Source organism: Leopardus geoffroyi, chromosome D4 (assembly GCF_018350155.1).
Source record: "Leopardus geoffroyi isolate Oge1 chromosome D4, O.geoffroyi_Oge1_pat1.0, whole genome shotgun sequence".
Lineage (NCBI taxonomy): Eukaryota > Metazoa > Chordata > Mammalia > Carnivora > Felidae > Leopardus > Leopardus geoffroyi.
The window spans coordinates 13300761-13322352 of NC_059342.1; the positions used below are offsets into that span (position 1 = coordinate 13300761).

The 21592-nt window shown below is 40.2% G+C and overlaps 1 protein-coding gene across 12 annotated transcripts in view; it reads right to left on the reverse strand.

Moving 5' to 3' along the window:
- TRPM3 (transient receptor potential cation channel subfamily M member 3) overlaps positions 1–21592 on the reverse strand; it is an 803483-nt gene that overhangs the window by 219565 nt on the left and 562326 nt on the right. For all 12 annotated transcript variants that reach the window (XM_045468653.1, XM_045468651.1, XM_045468658.1 and 9 more), the window contains exons 5-6: positions 18937–19061; positions 4623–4794 (exon numbers count right to left, since the gene is read on the reverse strand). In XM_045468653.1, the coding sequence (XP_045324609.1) occupies positions 4623–4794; positions 18937–19061 (297 nt within the window). The remainder of the gene's footprint in view (positions 1–4622; positions 4795–18936; positions 19062–21592) is intronic.

Consider the following 21592-nt stretch of genomic DNA (forward strand, 5'->3'; position numbering starts at 1 on the left):
TGTCTCTCTCTCCTTCAAAAATAAATAAACATTAAAAAATTGTTTATAAACATCTTGCTCTTTATTAAAGTCCCTGGGCATTTGTCCTACTTTAGCTCTCCCCAGAATGTTCTCCCCACAGTGGGCACCCTGACTTCATTCAGGTCTCTGCTTATAAGTCACCTCCTCATAGAGGCCCTTCCTGACCACCTAATCTCCATCATCCTCCCAATGCGCACGTGTGCATGTGTGCAAACATGTGCTTAAAGGTCCACAGTCCTATACCTTCTTCTGCTCTCTCTTTAATTGTTCTTTTTACTACCAGACATCATATATTTATTTGTTTACTCATTTACTTATTACTCTGTTTGCCCCTCTTGACTTAAGCTCAGTGAACTGTCAACAGCTGCTTTCCTCGACCTTAGCCAGGACTGGTGTATAACAGGGGTCCAAGAAATACCTGTATCCTAAAAGGCAGGCTTGGGATTGTTAGGCTTGTTAGGCTTGGAGGCTTTGCATGGTAAATGTGAAGTTTAGGAAATTGCAGATGGAAGAGTGTTCCGAAGCAGGTAACCGCTCAGGTCCAAAAGGATTCTCCTCTAAAAACAAAGTCCTTCAGTAACGAGCAATAGTACTTCAGAAAGGACTGCTCACAGCAGGGAAGGGCAGGGGAGAGACAAGGTAACAGGTGCCAGAGTGCAGAGAAAAATCTAAGATGCTGGTGCTTGTAATACACTATCATTAATAATTGGCATTTTGCTGAGAAAGGGTTTAAAGGTCTCCTGAGCAGGATTCACTTAATATTTAAGAAAAATACCTTCAGAAGATGATGTCATTTTAAGTAAGAAACAGACTTGCTGAAAGGCTGTTGTGGTTTGCAGTCAGTCCTAAGTGATGAGGAAGAATGGCATTTTGATAAGAAAAACTCTGAGTGCGTTCAGACATCCCTGGTGTTATCCGAGGTGTAATGGGTGACAAGCCGTATGATTGTGGTCTGGGGTCTAATTTTCATGAGACCAAGCTGGGGCCCAAAATGGTGTTTTAGATTTAACTTTTGAATAAGAAAATAAAAAAGTAAATGAGGTTTTTAAAATGAGCTTACAAAGTTTTATTTAAAAATATGTTTTTAATGTTTATTTTATTTCTGAGAGAGAGACAGATCATGAGTGGGGGAGGGGCAGAGAGAGAGTGAGACAGAATCTGAAGTAGGCTCCAGGCTACCACCAGAGCTCTATGGGGGGCTTGAACCTATGAACTGTGAGATCATGACCTGAGCTGAAGTCGGATGCTTAACCGACTGAGCCATCCAGGCGCCACAAAGTTTTATTTTATTTTATTTTTTTTTTTTTTTCAACGTTTATTTATCTTTGGGACAGAGAGAGACAGAGCATGAACAGGGGAGGGGCAGAGAGAAAGGGAGACACAGAATCGGAAACAAGGCTCCAGGCTCTGAGCGGTCAGCACAGAGCCCGATGCGGGGCTTGAACTCACGGACCGCGAGATCGTGACCTGGCTGAAGTCGGACGCTTAACCGACTGCGCCACCCAGGCGCCCCACAAAGTTTTATTTTTAATAGGAAGAACTACGTTACTGCTAATTAGTATACAAAGAAAAAAAAAAAAAACAGTGTTCACATTAGAAAGTCGAGTTGCTGTTCTCAAGTGTTGACCAGGCATGGACTGCATTAAAGCTTTGTATTCTTACTTCCACTCTTTCCTGTTATAACCCGGTCAACTTTCCCCCTTGTTAGTCCTGTTCTGGAGGCTTCCGTGTTCTCAGGGGGCACTTGGCTGCTAACTGAATCAAGGCCTCAAGCTCCTTCTCTCCTTCAGGGAGTACTGGGTCACTCCTTAAGCTCTAAACACTTTTCTGCTCCTTCCATGCTTTGTGGTGTAAATGCAGTAAAAAGAGAAAAAGATTCATGAGTCACTCACTTGGTGGGTGACCTGCAATCATGGTTTGCCTGGCACTTGGGGGACCCAGGGACATGGGACTTTCAATGGTAAATCTAAGACAGTCTCAGGCAGCTGAGATAAGCTGATCACTCTCACGACGAAGTTTAGGGACAGAGCTGCTGTAAAGCTAACTCGTGGTACATTTCACTACAGCTCATGGGCAAATTGCTGACCTAGAGCCTTTTTATTTCCTGTGACCTCAGAGATCTCCCCTGGGTGTCTTTAACTTCCTCTTCCCATTTAATTATTTTCACTGAATGAAAGCCTGTGGGTTTCTACAAATCCTCAAATACAGTTCCCAAAGAAGGGAGGAAAATTCTGTTTATAAATTATGATAATTCCAATAACCATCTGGCTCCCCCTGTCCCCCCACCTTCTTCCAGTTTACTGTCACTTAACCCACTTTGGGGTCTCATCCCCTACTGAAGACGTAATCCTGTGTGTGGACTTGAAGCCGTTCAGGAGTCTCTAGCCTGCTTCTCTGACCTTGTCCTCAGCTTGGTACCTGGGTACATGCTTCTCCCCTCCTTTCAATGGGCCCCTACTTGTCAATGTTTCTGTGTGCTGCTTCCTGTGTTGGTAATCCACCAAGGGTCCACTCTCTCTATAAATGGCACGAGGCACATGCAGAGGGTCCTGACTCCTCCAGCATCCCTGACATCATGACCAGCCTTGGCCTGCTGTTTGACTCCATGTTGCTGGGCTCTGCTCCTCATTGAGGCCAGGTCACGGTACAGGAGCCCCTCTGGGCCTCCCCAGCAGGGTCATCCACACATACAGCACCTCTGTGAGCTTTCGAGAAAGGTGCCCTTCTAGGCACATAAATTACAAAAAGGTGTTCCCTCTAGGATGACTAATTAGAAAAAAAGGTCTCCTTTCCTTGAGCAGCGTGTAAGGTGCAGAGCTTGGCAAACAGAGCCTTGGCTGGGTTTTAACTTCCCCTGGCATCCCCTTAGTTGAGTATGTACTTTATATAGCCGCATATCTAGCTCTCCTCCTAACTACTGACTAACCGGCCTGGCTGCCACCAGGTCCTGGCACAATGATGTGCTTTGTCTGTCTGAACAGATTTTGCCTCATTGCTGAGCACTGAACCTGACTCTGAATTTGCTCTTTGTCTGTCATGCTCCCATCCTGCATCTTTCGGGCCACTCCCATCTAGGGGCTCATTCTTAACCTGATGGTGTATAAAAACTAATGCTTTAGCCTATCAACATCTAAACAGATACCACTGATAAGACAACACTTGCCCTTCCTAGCAACTATCCTAATACAACCCAGTTTTAGTATCACAAAACCTACTACCCATTGGTTATAGTGCTTTATTACATTTGGTCTCCACGGGTTTCTGGATTGATTCAAGTCTTTTCTATCCTTTTCTTTTTCCAAAAGATGTTGATCTTGGGATAATGCTGCTTCCTCTTTCCAAAGACAGTTGGGGATTCTTAGATAGAAGACAGTTTCCTAATACAGTGTGGACTTCAGGCCTACCCCAAGATGTACGATTCCAGACTCCTCTGTGAAAAAGATCAAAGTGTGAAACCTGGCTGCTTCAACAGGAGTAACACCTAAAAGGTGGAACCAGAAAAGAGAAGTATAAGAAAGAGAGAGGGTGAACATCCCAGTTCTGGGAGGAAGGTGGGTCTGGCGAAGAAAAGCCATCCTGGACAGATGCAGAGAAAAGAACGGAGAGGAGAACAGCCGTTTGGACAAGCTGAAACACTTCACACTGAGCTTTTGGAAACTTATCCAGCCAAAGAGACTCTTTTGCTATTTGGAACTGCAGGCTTTGAAAGTTGAAGCGATTAGATCCAAGTCTCCCTCGTGGGACCTACAATTACCCTGAAGCTTGAGCCTGCCCGGAATCCTCCTCAAGCGTTACTTTGTGGAAACAAACTGAACTTTATTTTGTAAGGAGGGATGGTAGATTATTTTCATACCTCTGTTACTTTTAAATGGAAGCCGCTTCACAACTTGGGGAGCACTGCTGTCTCCACGATGGTACCTTTCCATAGCTAACTGTGGGCACAATAACATGTGAATACTTAAGAGGTAATTTTAGTGCAACCACCAGATATGTATTATGTGGTGCCCATACGTATGCACATATATATAACTACATATACTTTTAAAGATGAATAAATGCATACATCAAATTAAGATACCAAATGAAAGTTCATGAAGATGGTTACACAAGATACTTTTGTTTACAGAACATCAGTTGCCTTGAAATGCCTTTCTACAGGTATAGTGGAGATCAAAACCTGTGTGTATGTATATATACCTGTGTGGTGCGTGTACGTATGCGTGTAAAATACTTTAGCCACCAAAAATAGCTTAATAAATAGAAACAACTTCTCTAGGGTGCCTTTTTTCCTTAAAGTACCGTGTAAAGGATGTAGGACAAGTCTGGAAAGGGAAGTATATCAGCATGCATACACCCCAGAGCGGGTTGAGTTGTTCATGCCTGACAAACGTCCACTCATCCTGTGACCACACGTCTTATGCGTCTAGTCCTTTCCTCCAGACGACTTCCTCGGGTTCTAACCACTGGCCCAGCAGACACATAATGATCTGCGTTTGAAACTTGCTCAAGTGTTTATAACATTGCCACAAGGTGTACTTTGAGTTGCTCACTTTCAGCATGCTTTGTAGGAGGCGCAACACTAGGAAGGGTAGCCTACTTACTTGTGTTTATCTTCTGGAGAGAAATATGCTTTTCCAGTTGTCTTCTTAGCTTCACCTCGGCTCCGTATTTGCCAGTGGTACCATTGTCGGCCAGAATGAAGTGAGAATGCATGCTGTTGAGCACAGTGAGCTTGCTCATGGGGTTGGACATGGTCTGATATGGCCGCACAACCTGCAGGGTTTCAAAAGGAAGAGGCGGAAGTCAGAGAACAAAAGGGCAAAATATGAAAAGGAGAGCCAGACAGAGAGGAGACAGAGAGAGAAGGAAAAATCAGTTCTTTGGTACAGTGAAAATATTAGCACGGTGAGTAGAAGCAAGTGTTACAGTCAGTGTTCCCCAGTCCAAGCAAGATTATAAAGAATAATGTATGTATTTATATGCCGAATTTATACAGAAAACAGAGTTTGTGCTCTCGTTGGGCTCAAAAACTGCCATGTGAATGATGGTTTCATGTTGACGTCGATCTTTTGTCTGCTGATGAACCACAAATAATTTTAACATTTAGTAATTTTGGTTTTTTTCTTTCTGTTTTACACAATGTCCATATATTTTTTTAATGTTTTTTTTTTTTTTTTTTATTTTGGGAGAGAGAGAGAGAGAGGAAGAGAGTGAGAAGGGAAGAGACAGAGAGAGAGAGGAAGAGAGAGAATCCCAAGCAGGCTCTGTGTTATCAGCACAGAGCCTGACTCGGGACTTGAAGTCACAAATCATGAGATCATGACCTGAGCCAAAATCAGGAGTTGGACACTTAACCAACTGAGCCATCCAGGGGCCCCACATGACATCCATACTCTTAATAGGCACAGCAGAGCAATCATGGTTCTGGAGTATGGGAGGCGGGGCAGGGTTCTCTTTCTGTCAAGCCCATTCAGTAATCTGAAGGTCTATTCAGTCAAAAATCAACACTGTTCTTATTAGACACCTTATCTAAGTGGAAACGTTGACTATCAAATACCTGTCTCATGAGATGGATATGCATCAAAGTGTTCATCTCTGTCTTTTTTTGTGGTTGTATTATTTTAATTTTGTGGCGAATTATATTACATAAAACAGTCATTCTTAGTGTGGTCTTTCATATTTTTGATATAAAAAGAAGAGCAAAACCTATTGTGAGTTTTAGTTGCCAGATCTCGTTGCTTTACGTACATCATCTATATTCCTTGCAACAATCCTGTGCGACGCTGTTCTGCTGACCTTGTAGATGGAGAAACAGCAATGGAGGTAAAATAGGTTCTTCAAGAGTGTATTACACACAAACCCAGAATTTACACCCAGGTCTGATTCCAAAATCTATGCTTACTATGTTTATTTCCCTTCCCCCCACTGCTTAGACACAATGGAAACAAGATGATGTTTTGGAAATCTAAAATATTTAGATAGAGACTTCATTCACGACTATAAAATGGAACATTGGACGAGCGCACTATTGCACAGACCCAGTATAGTTATCCCTGTACTAAATCATCAGAATTGACAGACTAGAAATAAATGCTACAGGGTGTTTATTTCCTGCCTTTGTGCACTGTGTACATTAATTATGGAGTTGAGATGCTCTTGTTAATGTTTAGTGTGTAATAACTCACCATGAAAAGCTGTAGTAAGATTGAGTAGTTTGTTAAAGAAATTACAAAGTGATTTAGCAAGGGCAGTCTTTAATAGTAAAGATCCCATAAAAGTCATTTTTTAGATCTTGATGCTGATTTCAAAATCCATTTCTATCTGCCTGGCAAACAGAATCTACTCAATAAATAGTGAATGAATGAACAGGAAAACTTGAGACAGGCATGCTTTTGTTCAAAATTAGAAAAAAGAAAGAACCCTCTTTTCTGAATTGTTTGGGAATTGATCTAATCTAAATTTAAAATGTGTAATTTTAAGCTTTTGAAATATCCTTCATTCCTTTTAATATATGTCTTATTTGTTAATGTAGCATTAATATAACATAAATTCATAGCTTCATTTTAGTTGACTCTTAATGATAAAGGAAACTCATAACTTTTTGATTATTGTTTCCAGTAATGGATGGGACTTTTTTTTCCTGTAACTGAACAGCATTCAATTACTCCTTTGTCTACATGAGCGAATGAAAGTCCCCAAAATACAGAGAGAGTGGTGTGCTAACTCCATCCTGAGTTCTTCATCACTGGAAGAGTAGGTCGCTTGTGGTTGAAATTCCCATTTTGTTGTTACTCATTTTTGATCATAAAACATTCATTCTACAGCAGAGTGCAAGTTAATAAATATTAATGCTTTGTTGAAAGAGGCTTAGCAGACGGACTTTCTCCTATTCTTAAAGTGCCTCTGCATTGAACCTTTGGACAAAAGAAAACGCTGTAGTTACTGTTCTCTCTTTTCCAACAGCAGGTCTCCAAGGCACCATGCCAAGAAGGAGGAAGACCCAAAGAATTTCCTTGAGAGGCAGGGGACAGCGGATTTTCTAGAGGTTAAACTATGCATGATAGTGAATCCCAGACACTTGTTCTAGGTGAGACATGAGAATACATTTTCTAATTCCTGGGAACGAATTAAGGACCATCAGTGAACAGCAAATTTTTGAATGAATAAAGTAGTGAAAATAATAATAATTCTGGGTCAACTGACATAATCACAATCTGAGAAGAGAACACCAATAAATCATCTAACTATACTCTGTATGTATGTTTCCTTCACTACAGGATTCTAAGGACAGTGATGCTTCAGTCTTCTGAGTTTTGACCTTCTTTCCCGGTGAAACATGGTGTACCAGCTCTTTGGAAATACTGTCCATTTGAATCAGTCATGGCTAGAGGGTCAAATTTCCAGCATCACTCATCAATTTTAACTTCTTTGTCTAACTGCTCTCCATTTCATTTGATCTTGTATGAAAGTAAGTTAGAGGTGCGCATATATCGGTAGAGATTTTGTCTGCTGTGTAACAGGGGATATACATCTGAAAAATAACTAAATGCCCTAATTTATTTTCCTGTCATCACTGGAGGAAGATCTGCTGAACCCTGGAAAACTTGGAACATATGAGCCATGGAAATCCGTTTGAGTCCCCTTTGTTCTGCCAAGTGGCTGTGTGAATCTGAGGCACACGTTTTTAATCTGTGAAAGGGAAATGATAAAAACCACTTACCTCGTGGGGGTTAGATGAGATTTGAGGTGCAAAGTACCTGGCACCTTGCCTGGTTCCTGGCAGGCAATATATAAATGTGAATTCCTTCTCAAGCTCGGCTTTATTTTACCAACTATACTAGCGAACAAAATGACAGACAAATCACACCGTCTCTTGTTTTACGCAAGGGATTTAAATCAATCAATAGAAGTAAAGGAAAAAATTAGCAGTCAGTTGGCAAAACACACAAAGTGTTTTCTACTTTGTCACCTCCTCTCAGGCCACTTCAGAGGGTGATGCTCTGGAATTGTTTGTGGGTTAACTGCAAAGGTGGAAACGACTTCCCAAATATTTCAGAAGAGGAATGTGTCTTGGCCTAACTTGCCTACAAAATCCACTTAATATTCTTCATAACAAACATACCAGCAGTCTATTCTTATTTGAGTTACAATTTGCATATCTACAAAAGATTTGCTGATCTTCCTGTTATGTTTCTCAAATAGGAAAATAATAACGTCTTTGTGCCACAGATGAATTCTTCCCTCTGACAACATTTTGGAGGTAACGCATCCATTTTTATTGTTAAAGGCTCATAGAAAAGGATTTTTTTGGAAAGTGTGTGTGTGCGTGTGTGTGTGTGTGTGCGTGTGCATGAGAGTGCATAACAAGAACAAGTGTGACATGTTCAGGACTTGTAGACAGACTTGTAGGCTCTAGCTTATTTTTCAGCCAGTGTTTTCTCAGAGAATCAAGCCCTAATGCCTATACATAATGGACCACCTCTCCTAAGAATATAGGATGGTCCAGGTTATGTACCATCTTTGAGAGAATTAAGAAAAGAGTCAATCAAACAATTTTCTGTGTTTATATTTCAGATGAGGAACCTGGGAGGAGAAAGGCTGAATGACATCAGAAAGGCCTACATATAAAGGGGTCTTGCATGATTGGTAAATACAGGACTATGTATACCCAGAAGAGAAATTTGCTTAGAAATGGATTTTAGATACTTTGCACTCTTTGGGTATCATGGGCTAGGATACCTCTAAGTGATAATATTTTGCCCCTCTTTCTTGTCCCTCAAGGGTAGATGAGAGACTTCTTCACTCTTTAATACATTGTATACCACTCTGTATTGGCTGATTGGTAAAATTCTGGTTCCAAGGCCTCTGTGTACTTTGACTCTGAAAGAGAAGCCATGAAGTGGAAGGTTTGTAAGAAGTTAAGGAAGGTGAAGGCCCTTTATGTCATGCGCTTGTCATTATCAATGCCAGGAGAGGAACGCTCCAGAGGCTCCATGGAAAATCTGAACATTCTTTATGGGTGGGTGTCAGCGTGCTGCATTTCTTATCCCTGGATGGGCTTAAGTAGATCATTTTGGAGCTGATCTAAGATACCTGCTTGAGTTTTCCTAGCTATTTTCACATGTGTTCTGGTCTCACTCAGGAGTACTCAGTGGGAAGTTAGGAGATGGAGGTTCTAGTTCCTTCCAGTTACTAATGTGTGACCTTGGGCAACAACTCTTTCAACTCATTCATTCCTTTGTTTATTCACTCATTAAGAATGTCTTGAGGAAATGTATGTGATGACTATTGGGCTGGCTTGAGGAAACATATAATCCTGCATCTAGGTAATGTCTCTCACTAAGTGTTCAAATTATACGTATTGAAAGAAACGTTTTGGTTGGTAGTTTGTCATAAAATAGAGGGTTTGACTATAATTTCTGAGGGCTTTCTACCTGTAGGATTGAGTCTGGACAGCCTGTGTTGAAAAGTACATTTGCTTCTTCCAAGTGAGTACAGAAAACTGACACAAAGGTCGTCCACTCATGTCCTGGGGTCTCTTTTCTTTGGTGGCCCTTTCCACAATGCAAGAGCAGGGTGCTCATCTGCAGCTCCTTTCCTGAGCAGAACTGACTTGAGCTAACCTGGATTTTTGAGTCATCAATCACAGGCCTTGGGCAATCCCTGAATTTACAATCTGGTGAGGTATGTATCAACGTGCCTCTGGCAAGTAGCAGGCTAAGGGACGTGTGGCACATTGAATCAGCCTTTCCCTCCTAACAGCACTATGATTTCACATTAGGCAGGAAGAAAAGTAGCGTTCATTGACCGTTTATTATATGTCAGGTACTGTGATAGACACCTTCTCATAGATTAATCCATTCCATGCTTATTTTATAGGCAAAACTATAGATGTTCAGAGAGGTAAAGTCTCTTGGCCCAAATGTGCCCCACTAACACCCTTCCTCTGACTCTATGCAGCATGTAGAACTTATGCTCCTGTGCAGGCCAGGAGGCATTTAGAGGGAAGATGGAAGGCCCAGCCTGATTTTAAGTTCATAAAGGATATTCTGATTGGTTTTGCTGCTGGACATTTCTGCCAGTGGCTCAGCTGAGCGCTAAAATCCTTCTGACGGCTGATGAGATGATTTCCAGATGGGTCACCTAGAACTGCATAGCATGTAGGGGTCAGGAGAAGCACTAGCAGGCAGCGAGATGGGGTCTGTGCTTTGGAGAAAGAGAAACAAAGGGGTGGGACAAGGTTCTCTTAGGATCAGGCCTGAGTCTCTGGGAGGGATGAGGGGATACTGTTGAGACATGGGCAGCAGCCTCTGTATCGGAGATAAAGGAACAGGGGGGCTGGGAGGATGAGATGAAAAACAAATAAAGGAAGGCACTGTGTGTTGTCAAATCATAGCGAGGTCTGCGCTCACAGGGACACTGGGCTCGTTATTTCCTATTCAGCCAGCCTGGCGGTAAGTCTAGGGATAAAGCAGGGTCATATGAAACCCAGATGCTGCCTCCAGCCCAGCAATCCAAACAAGAAACCAGCAAACCCAGGGATCTATCCCGAAGAGGGCCCAGATACCTCAGCTGCATATTTCCTACCAAAATCCACAGGATGAGCAATTACATCGTTCCACAGCATTTTGAAAACAAGTCCCTCAACTCATGGGCTTGCAGAGGGTTACAGTGTCCTCATTACAGGCTTTCTGTTCTAATGGGCTCACTTCCCTTTGCCCTGTCCTGAGGGGAGCCATGGACAATCCACATGAAGAGCCTACTAGCAGTGGGAAAATGACCTTGAGTTCTAAAAGGGGTTACTTGCTTGAGAAGTCACCACATGTCAGTGGGGTGATTTTAATATATGTTAAAAAATTCTCTGAAAATCTTCCCTTTTGGTCTGTGGTGGATTCAGTGACTCACTTCTAAGAAATAGAATAAAACAGAAATGATGGTGTATGACTTGTGAAACTAGGTCATAAAAGGGCTCCTTTCAGCTCTCCTGGATCATTTACTCTGGGGGAAGCCAGCTGCCATAATAAAGCTGCCTTCTAGAGAGGTCCACATGGTGAGGAACTCCTACCAACAGCCATGTAAGTGAATCATCTTGGAAGAAGGTACCATGTTCTCATTTGATCCTTTGCACGATGCAGCCCCAACTGATATCTTGACTGTGACCTTAAGGGAGGCCCACACCAGAACCACACAGATAAGCTGTTGATACATTCCTGATCCACAGAAACCATGAGACAAGAAATGTTGTTTTAAGCTATTAAGTTTTGGGGTAATTTGTTACACAGCAGTAGACAACAAAATAGTATATTAATGTTATGTTGAGACTTCAAAACGTATTCTCTCCTCTCTATTCTGGAATCACTGGTGCATCGTAATTTCATGACCTCTAGAGCCCCCCTGCATCTTTCCAGGGCTCCAGTCAGCTTTGGGGCTGTGGAGGGGCTGCCATCCTCCACTGTCTCAGTGCACCTGTCTGACTCCTCACACCATCTTTTCTCACTGGGAAGATGGTCTGACTCCCTCACCTACCCAACAGCTAGTTGGGTGACCCTACACAGGTTGTTACCCTCTGCATCTCAGAGTCTCCATATGGAAATGGAGATTAATGATGAATATAACCACCTCAGCAGGGGTACTGTAAAGATTAAATGAGATCTAAAACACATATATGCATTCAAATAAATGATTGCTATGATCATGGAGAAGTCAGACTGCATCGTAGGAAAGGATGTGGTCTTGGGAGCTGGATGGCCAAGGCTGAAATACCAGCTATGTGACTTATTAGTCATGTAAGATTGGGCAAGTTACTTAATCGTTTTGTGTTTAGTTTTATCATCAGTGATATGGAAGGATGAGAGTGATGCTAAAAGCAACAACTTCTGAATGCCATTATAAGAATTAAATGGTCATCTGTGATGGGTGCTGACATTTTTAAGCTCAACAAAAGTGGTGCTTTTATGACAATTGTTATTATTATTGTTGTTATTATTATTATTATTATTATTATTTCATGGATAAATGCTAAACGTCCAGGCTGACACTTTAATATCCTGCCACCAACCCTTTAATTACATACTCTTTTCCTTCTTCTTCAGTTACAAGGATGCAGATGGCTCCTCTTCCCTTTAGCTCTGGACCCCATCATCTTGGGGCCGATCAAGGACATATTTCCTCAATTATATTCCTACTACCTTTATTTTCTCCCCTACCATCAACACATCAACAGACACAAGTCTCTCCCTTCTTGAAGAAAAAAATCTCACAAATAACGGCTCCCTTCAGCTACTCATATCACTTCTCATCAGAGCTAAACTTTGAAAAGGTTAGTTTCTGTTGGCTGTCTCTACTTCTTCCCCTTCTCCCTCTTCGACCCAGTGACTTGAGACCAGCCCCTTCATCGTTCTTCAGAAACAGTTTTGACTGGTGATGCCAGTGACATCTGTTTTGATGAACTGTATGAACATTTCCAAGTCCTCATCCTCCTCACCCTCTCAACTGTACCTGACATTGCCCTTCACTCTATCCTCCTGGAGCACACTTTTCCCTTGGCTTTCATAACAGCCTCTGGTTTTGCTTCTACCTCTCAGCCCTTCTTTTGGTTTCCCTCTGCCTAACCATTAAATATTGGACACCACCAGGATCCAGGTGTAGGCCCTCCTTTCCTTTACTCTACATACACTCCCTTGGTGATCCCATTCACCACAATGGCTTTAATTTTCATCTATATGCAGGTGCCACTTGAGTCTGAGGGTATAGCCAGATCTTGCTTCTGCGACTTCACCTCATACTGGAGGTTACTGTCCTGCTGGACATTTTCACATAGATATCTCAAAGCAACTTTGAAATCAGCACATCCAAATCCAAGCTCAACATGGTCATCACTGAAACAGCAGTTCCTATGTCAATGAATGTAGCCCAGAATCTGAACATGGTCCATGGTTAGCTAGCATTAGCTCTTGTATAACTGCAACACACTTGGGTGAGTCTCCTTGTCTCTGAACTTCTCTTCTCGAATCCTCTGGAAAGATCTTATATAACCTAGTCCTGGAAGTCCAATAAATTCCATGTGAGAACCACTACTGGAAGGTTTTCCTAGCTCACAATTTGAAATCCTGTTTGGTTTGCCTGAGAAATAGGTGACAAATGCACTATTAAACCTCAGTTTTGGGGGCCTGAAATATAGAGATGGCATCAAAACAACACTTTCCAATTAAATATAAGAACTGTTAAAGGTTATAAAATCCTGAGAATAAATATATACTTCAGGGGGAAATAGAAGATATCATTGAAAGTCATGATAATCTAATAACCACATAAGATGATGTGTTGGAAATCTTCCCAAATACAATTTTATCCGCAAGTTAAAATGAAAAGTGCTTTTTCTTACAATCATGGTTAGATTTTTAATTTGGCATGTATTTTGTTAATCTAGATTTGAGAAAAGACAAATTACAAATGATTCACAAACTGTTCAATTACCTGAAACAATTCTGGTCAGATTGTTTTCTAAAGTAAGGAAATATAAGGCTAAAATGAGTCATGGAAAAATCATAATTCAATGGAAATTCTTTCCTGACTTTATACTGGGGATATTTTCATTATCTGTTCAGATAGAAATTCTCTAGGGACAAAGAAAATAGTTCTGGTTATTCTTGTAGTTTATTTTTGAGTCCAATTTACAGGCATAAGATAGTTGCCAGTATCTCAACTAATAATAAAAACATCATTAAATATTTTCTTATAGATCACTTGGCATACTATTAGTTAATGCACCTGGGTGGCTCAGTCGGTTGAGCATTGAACTTCAGCTCAGGTCATGATCTCACAGGTCGTGAGTTCGAGCCCCACATTGGGCATTGCTGTTGTCAGCACAGAGCCTACCCCAGATCCTCTGTACCCTTCTCTCTGCCCCTCCCCTGCTTGTGCTCTCTAAAAAATAAATGAATATGTATTTAAAAAAAAAAGAGTATGGGCTTTGGAGACAGTAACTCTTACTTAGTTTTCTTACATAATGATACATACCTCATAAGCCTAAGCTATGCAATCACAGAGAGTTCAAACAGGAGCTCAATAAGTTCTAAGTACTACTATTATGATTATGCTTATACAGATTGTATAAATATAGAGCAAGTATTTTTGGAGTCCACTTTAAGATGATGAAATCAACTCTTACAGAGTTTAAGTCACACGTCAATGCCTCACCTTCACACCAAATATCATATTAGTGGCCGATAAGAAACAAATAAACAAAAATTCAATCTCTAATTTTGAGGAAATTTTACCAAAATTGGGGAAGAGGAGGTCTGTAGGAGAATTATAATCATGGATATGACATTATGGGTGAAGTTAGTCATGGAAGACATCTTGGTGGAGGTGAGCCTTGAGCTTAGTTTGACTCAAGAGTAGATTATGGGTTGTAATACAAGAATGGGGCAGTAGGAATCATATGGAGAAATGACAGAGTAGTGAAAACTTAATAGCTGAACAATATTCACTTTCACATTTAAAGGCAGGGTAAAAAATTATTACTGTCTACAATATTTGTAGCCTTATTGCTCATCAAATTCTGTTGTTTTGATCTATTAATTGGAGGTTTGGTTAAATAGAAGATATTTAAACTTGAAGAATCAAGGGTAGTTCATTCCTCAGTTGGGTGGACCATGCACCTCTCAAAAGGGTTACAGAAAGGCTTATTCTCATTCCATTCTTCTTTGTTCCCATATCCAACACATAGAAGCTTTACCATTCACCTCCCACCTTAAGTTGCTACATAAGAAAATAGTTTTATATTTAGATGCTTGGTTAAAAAATGCCCTCATTATAGTTACTAAAGTATAATCAAGCTTAGGGGCCTGTATCGAGATGAAACTGTGGCAAAGCTGTGAACTAGGTAAGATTTATCATTATATTTTTTTCTGTAATGTCAATTTTCCTTGTAGCCTGCATTTCATCATGCCCAATCCATCTTCATGGTCTGAGCACCTCCCACATGTGAGGCTCTAAGTTGAGCTGTGAGAATCCGAAGCTAATGCCCTGTATCTTCAAAGTCTAACCTAAAATCTAGCCAAGGGATCAGACGTGAAGCGAGGTAGATGCTTAAGAATATCTAGAAGCAGACCCAAGGGCAAGTTAATCTTTCTTCTTTATGTTAAGGGCTAGTCTTTGCCTTATAGTGCCATTCCAAAGGGGTAATCAATGCTAAGATGAATAGTAAGTGCCTTGTCTACAACTTGGATCACTAGAATATCCATAGAACTACTTGAGTGTTCAGCTTCTCAAAGTGCTCATCTGAGGGCCAGCCCCACAGAAATAAAAAGATCTATATTTTCCCTCTGTCTGGAAATAAACCTACTGTAATAAAATATTCGGCATATGAAGTAGAGCCTTTCTTTTATCCTATTTTTATTTCATATAAGTTTCCTATATTTCCCTTGAAAATTATTTTGTGCCACCTCAACCTTATTCTGAAATCTACACACAGACTAGGCCAAAAATACAAATCATTTTTTTTAAATGAATGCATTTTGATAGAATTCTGAAGTGGTAAAGATTTTTAATAATGTGTTAGTATTTTTCCCTCTGATACCTGGTGTCTGATGCTAAAAGGTTTATTTTCTTGATGTTTATTATATGTAGGTTTGGCTATATAAGATGAAAGGAAAAGGACAGAAGGCAGTAAATTAAGCTAAGCTATGGAAATTCTTATAACTACTTAAGAAGCTTATCGGACAAGACTTCTACTTCAATGATTTTGGGGGGACATTTCACAAGTGACCACTAACTAATACTTTATTCAAATACTTCTTTTTAGGACAACCTGGCACCATACTCCTTTTTAATCATAACATTAGAAGAGTAAACACATATACAAATTTCCCACAAACTGTGTCATAAATCAGGTACACCAAGCGCAGCATTTATGGTCCGAGTAATTTATAATGTGAAAAACAAATTCGATTACTGTTCAAGACCCTGAGAAAGCCTATGCATATTCCAACTCCCCAATTTTGAGGGGGAGGGTGGGAATATACAGAATGATTGAAATTCAATAGACTTTGGTCAAAGATAGTAAGAAACTAAAATTCACTGTTTTTCCTGTGTTCTTTATGATCTGTCAATGTCAGTCCTTTTCTTGATGGTCTCTGCAGGGTTCACCTGGATCTGTGTGAGCCACGGTGTGCCTCTATCAGGCCCCTGTGAGCAGGGAGAATGAATGTGCACATTTTACTGAACATGAGTGACTCCTACTGTCCTCTGGGGTCAAGGGTATTTTTTCACTGGGAAGTCAGACAGTGCAACTCAGCCTCACTGGCTTAGGCACGTGTAAGTTCCTATTGGCGTAACACTGGGAAGAAATATGGGGAGAAAGAAAGAAAGTAAAAAGGAGGAGCACAAGAAGAGGTGAAATCAGAGGAAAAGAATGCGAATTGGAGGAAGATGAATCAGGGGTCATTTCTCCAACCATGCAAGGCAAGTAAGTGCAAAGCAAGTACTATCTTTCTGCACTCATATAGAATTTACAAGACACACAAAATGACACAAAAAGGCAGTGGGCAAATGTTTAGGCAACTGAGGTAATTATTTGGTTACTCTATCTTGAATAAAGAAATAAGCAGGTGTTTATTCATAGTTCATCTGAATAAGAAAGTTCCAAAATGGTTTCCCCCCCTCCTCAAAAATTGAATAATAGTAACTCAGGTTTACACTAAGACGTCCTGAAGCAATGGACATTTAAAAATGACTTCTGAATCACATTTTAAATAATTAATTCATTTGTTAACAAAATGCACTATTAAGTACTTTTGGTACCAGGGGTGCTTCAGCATATTCGAATTCTCTAAGAAATATATTTGCTCTAGTTCATAAGCAACTTCAAAGCCAGCTTGGAATCTGGGTAGGCAAGGATTAACTCAAGTATATTTCATCAAAGACTAGTTGCAGATACTCTGAAAAAAATTACTAATGCTTGTTTTTCTGGTCAGTTCTGCCTACATATCACTTTGGAAATTGCTGCTTGAGATACTCAAGGCATGCGTGTTGTAAAACAGCCAGTAAGTTTTAGTTATGAGGATATTACACTGATAAAACTAGGACCTCATTTCTTACCCTCTGTTTTTAGTAAATTAGTGTTTCTACATGTAATTTGGTAGCATCGATATGGACACCTCTTATCACGTAAAGGTTCTGAAGGATGTAAAGAGTGTTTGTCTACTGTATTTCATGACGTCTGATTTTTTTTATTCAAAGTATTTTGCATTGCATTAAAAATTGCGTATGTTTGATTTCACTCTTATGTGGAATTTAAGAAACAAAACAGATAAAAATAGAGGAAGGGAAGGAAAAATTAAATAAGAAAAAAACAGAGGGAAGCAAACCTTACGAGACTCTTAACTATAGAGAACAAACTGAGGGTTGCTGCAGGGGAGGTGGGTGGGGGGATGGGCTAAATGGGAGATGGGCATTAAGAAGGGCACTTGTTGTGATGAGCACTGGGTGCTACATGTAAGTGATGAATCACTAAATTCTACTCCTGACACCAGTATTACACTATGTTAACTAACTTGAATTTAAATAAAAATTTGGAAGAAAAAAATTACACATGTTGTGTTACATTAAATAAGATGCTTTCAGGAGTGCCTGGTTGTCTCAGTTAGTTAAGCATCCGACTTCAGCTCAGGTCATGATCTCATGGTTTGTGGGTTCAAGCCCTGCATCGGGTTCTGTGCTGACAGCTCAGAGCCTGGAGCCTGCTTCAGATTCTGTGTCTCCCTCTCTCTCTGCCCCTCCCCTGATCATGTTCTGTCTCTATCTCTCAAGAATAAATTAAAATGTTAAAAAAAATGTTAAGATGGTTTCAGTGTATGGCTGCACAATAGAAGAAGCAATTTAAGACCCATCAATTCTCAACCTCTTTGATTTTTTTTGGCTCAGATACTTGGAAAAAAACTACTTAGCATGTGTGTTACACTTCGTGGCAGGCCTTGATTAGGAAGGGAAGACTATATTGATCTGATGTAGAGGTGCAATGACCAATAGTCTATTGTAAAAATTATCAGTGGAAAAAGCAGTGAATAAAGTATGGCAATTAGAGTTTAAGCACAATTCCTATCAGTGGAATTTTGAGAAGAGTTATATAAGAAAGAGAAAGTCTGGTGGTTAGTAGGAGAGAAAACCCTCTCAGGGAGTTTGTGGATAATCTGTTTGTGGTAAACAAAACAAAAACAAGACCCTAGAAGAAATGGAAGTAAGATGATGACTCAGAAAAAGTAAGATAAATTCTCTCTGGCAAAACCCTTTGACTGATCAGTCAATGTGTGGCTCTGGACCTGAGAAAAGGAAAGAGAGGTTGGCACCTTGCAGAGTATGGTCAAGGGTTTATGAGTAGTTTCCAAAAGGAAAATCTAGAATGACGCTGTGCACACTCCCTGCACAAGCAGGGAAGCCACAGCTTGAATGAAAAGCATCTTCCTCTGTGGCTTTCCTGAGCTAGTGGAAGGGCACTCAAATAATAAAGAAGCTGGAGACTTGGGGCGAGAGGGTCCCCATTTAATACTGCAATCAATGAACTCATGCTGCTCTATGTTACCTGGTGTTAATTCATCTTAACTGGACTGTGTCAAGAGAACTAGCAAGATTTGATGGGTGAGGAAAGACCACTGCTTGATTCAAACCAAGAGGATAGTTAGTAAATCCTACTTCAGACCTGTTTTGATCATAAGAATTGACATTGGAGTTTACATAGACAGATTTTGGAAAATACATGGTCTTGCAGTAAACTATTCCTAACATGAATTTCATTGTGGGAGGTGGGGGCTAAGAGAGTACTGTAATATGCATATTTTGAATTCTCATTTTATTTTGCTCTTTTGATATCACCTTTAAGAAAAGTCACAGACAGGGGCAGCTTCTAGGACTTACATCTCTTCCAATGAGGTCTTCTTGGTTTTCCACAATTCCCCAGGGGGCGATGCCTATGGTACATATCTTCCCTCGAGACTTAGATGCATGGTCCTTCAGGGCATCCCCAACATGGCGAATAACACCTAAGAGGAAAAAGAGAAGTATTACTCTTTTTTTTTTTTTAAAGCAATTACTCACCATTGTTCTAAAGGAAACTGTGATAAGGGTGGTTCACAAGGTTATACACAATGAATATAAAGTTTTGACACATTTCTACATGTGTTCAGAAGAGAACATAAATTTATGGCTCTAATGTCAGATACATTTGCAGGACTTGTATATGAACTCTAGCAATGCATTTCTTATTCTCCTTTAAGTTCTTTTTTTCCTAAGAAAAAAATTAGAAAGCATCCAATGTCAAAAAAAAAAAAAAAAAAAAGAGGGGTCCTTGGGTGGCTCAGTTGGTTAAGCATCTGACATAGGCTCACGATGTCATGGCTTGTGGGTTCGAGCCCTGCATTGGACTCTGTGCTGACAGCTCAGAGCCTGGAGCCTCCTTCGGATTCTGTGTCTCCATCTCTCTCTGCCCCTCCTCTGCTTGCACTCTGTCTCTCTCTCAAAAATAAACAAACATTAAAAAAATAAAAGAAAAAGAAAGAAATAAAGAAAAAATTGAATACAATTCTTTAAACTTAGGGAATCTTTTTCTTGTTCTATAAGCATAATGATGTTAGTATGACTAAGAACCAGTGCCATGAGCACATCCTATAAAAAAGCACCATGCTTAATATTATATTAACTCTATACCAGAGTTTGTGTATGAGTTAGGGTCATTCAAATAGAGTAGTTACTTAGCTCAGATTTTGTTAACCTTTATTTCACCTTCCTATTTATCGACATATAAGGTGGAGACCCTACTTATAAAGAAAACCTTGGCATATTACATGGAAAATTTATGTTGAAAATATATAAATACAGCTTTTTAGCTTCATCAATGAAAGTGTTTTCCTCTCCTGTCATAAATGACCTTCCACATCACTGTGGCCTTCCTCACTGTAGTTAAAATGAAAAAAATCAGTTTACAAGATGGTACGGAACCTCTCTCTTATCTGTTAATAAAGATAAATTGCATTTAAAAAAGATGCAACTTCTAATCTGTTAACCTCCCTCTCAAATAATCATTTTTTTATAGACGATATAAAATATCTTTTCTAAGAAAAGTTATTTCCACTTATCAAAATTCCACCTATTCCTCAAGGAAAAATCATACCTAGTGCCATCTCCTATATGAAAGTTCAATTGGATTTGATTTTTTCCTCCCTTTGAACAGGATTGCAGTTTGCATATCTCAAACAGTGCAGTATGTTACCTAACATATTCTTCCGTGATTCACAATCCCCCATGAGGCTGTCTCCTCTAAGGGCAAAACTCCTTGCAGGGAAGGTTGGGGGGGGGGTCAGTGTCTTACTTCATCTTTGTATGCCTCACGTGCTAGCACAGAGTAAGGGTTCTAATACTGCATGAAACTATCAAAATGCACCAGGAAATTTAATCATGAGAGAGGACACATTTAGGTGGATCACTCCATTCTGAAATATTCAGAAGATCAAACAGAAATACCCTCCTTTAAAAAAAAAAAATCAACTAAACCCGTGTAAATAACACTAATCCATGTTGGGATATGCCGGCGTGTTGATAAGAATACAATTTCACTTCATATCTTATCTAGGGATCTTCTAAAATAGAGTACAGGTGAAGAAAAACAAATGTAAGAGTCAAGCTATGAATATCAGTATTCGTTGTGTTTCCCTATTCACATGTAAAACTCCTTTCAGGGCCCATCCCAGACAAGAAGTTTAACTTCCTATGCCCTCCATCAGCCACAATTCTATTGCCGTTCAGGTAATCTGAGATGCCATCATTAGAACTTCACTTTGGGTATTGGATTGAACACTAGCCTGGAGTGAGGCAGAGATGAATTCTTTGGTTTATTACAGAATTCATGCTGTAACTTCTTTTGATACGGGGTGCATTTCATAAAGGAAGAAAAGTAATAAACAGTGCTCTGAGTTCCCAGAAACAGAAGATTGTTAAGAGTTTCTTTGGAACCTTTAGAAACCTTTGAGTGGATGTGTATATGAGGTGCAGATTATGCCAGGAAAGCAAAACACTGAATAATCACAAGTGAACGATGCCAGCTAAGCTGAATGAAAGCAGGAGCCTAAGGCCTGAACAGCCACCAAAAGCTAATTGCTTTGTAGATACTTGATTACTACAAAACAAACAGCAAAGAGCTGACACAGAGCATTCTAAGATCATGTCAGTTTACAGACTGAGTCAGGATTTCACGTAACAATGAGGAGCGGGGCCATGTGCAGAGTTCACTGCTGAAATGTGCCTACAGGGTTGCAGGCTGAGCATTCACAAGTTCTAGGTACTGAGGAGAATTCTGAGTGCAGGTCTTGGTCGCCTATCACCCAAGCTGCGAACAAATGAGTAAATAGTATTGAGATGAATTCGCTGGTCCAGGATTATGTTCAGACTGTTCCACAACTCCACACTGCACGGAGCCTGGAAACAAGTCTGAGTGAACATGCTACACTATAACTTGTGTACTTCCAATGGGCACTTCTGGGGAAGTGTGTCAAGCTGGGGAAATATGTCTGAGCAACTT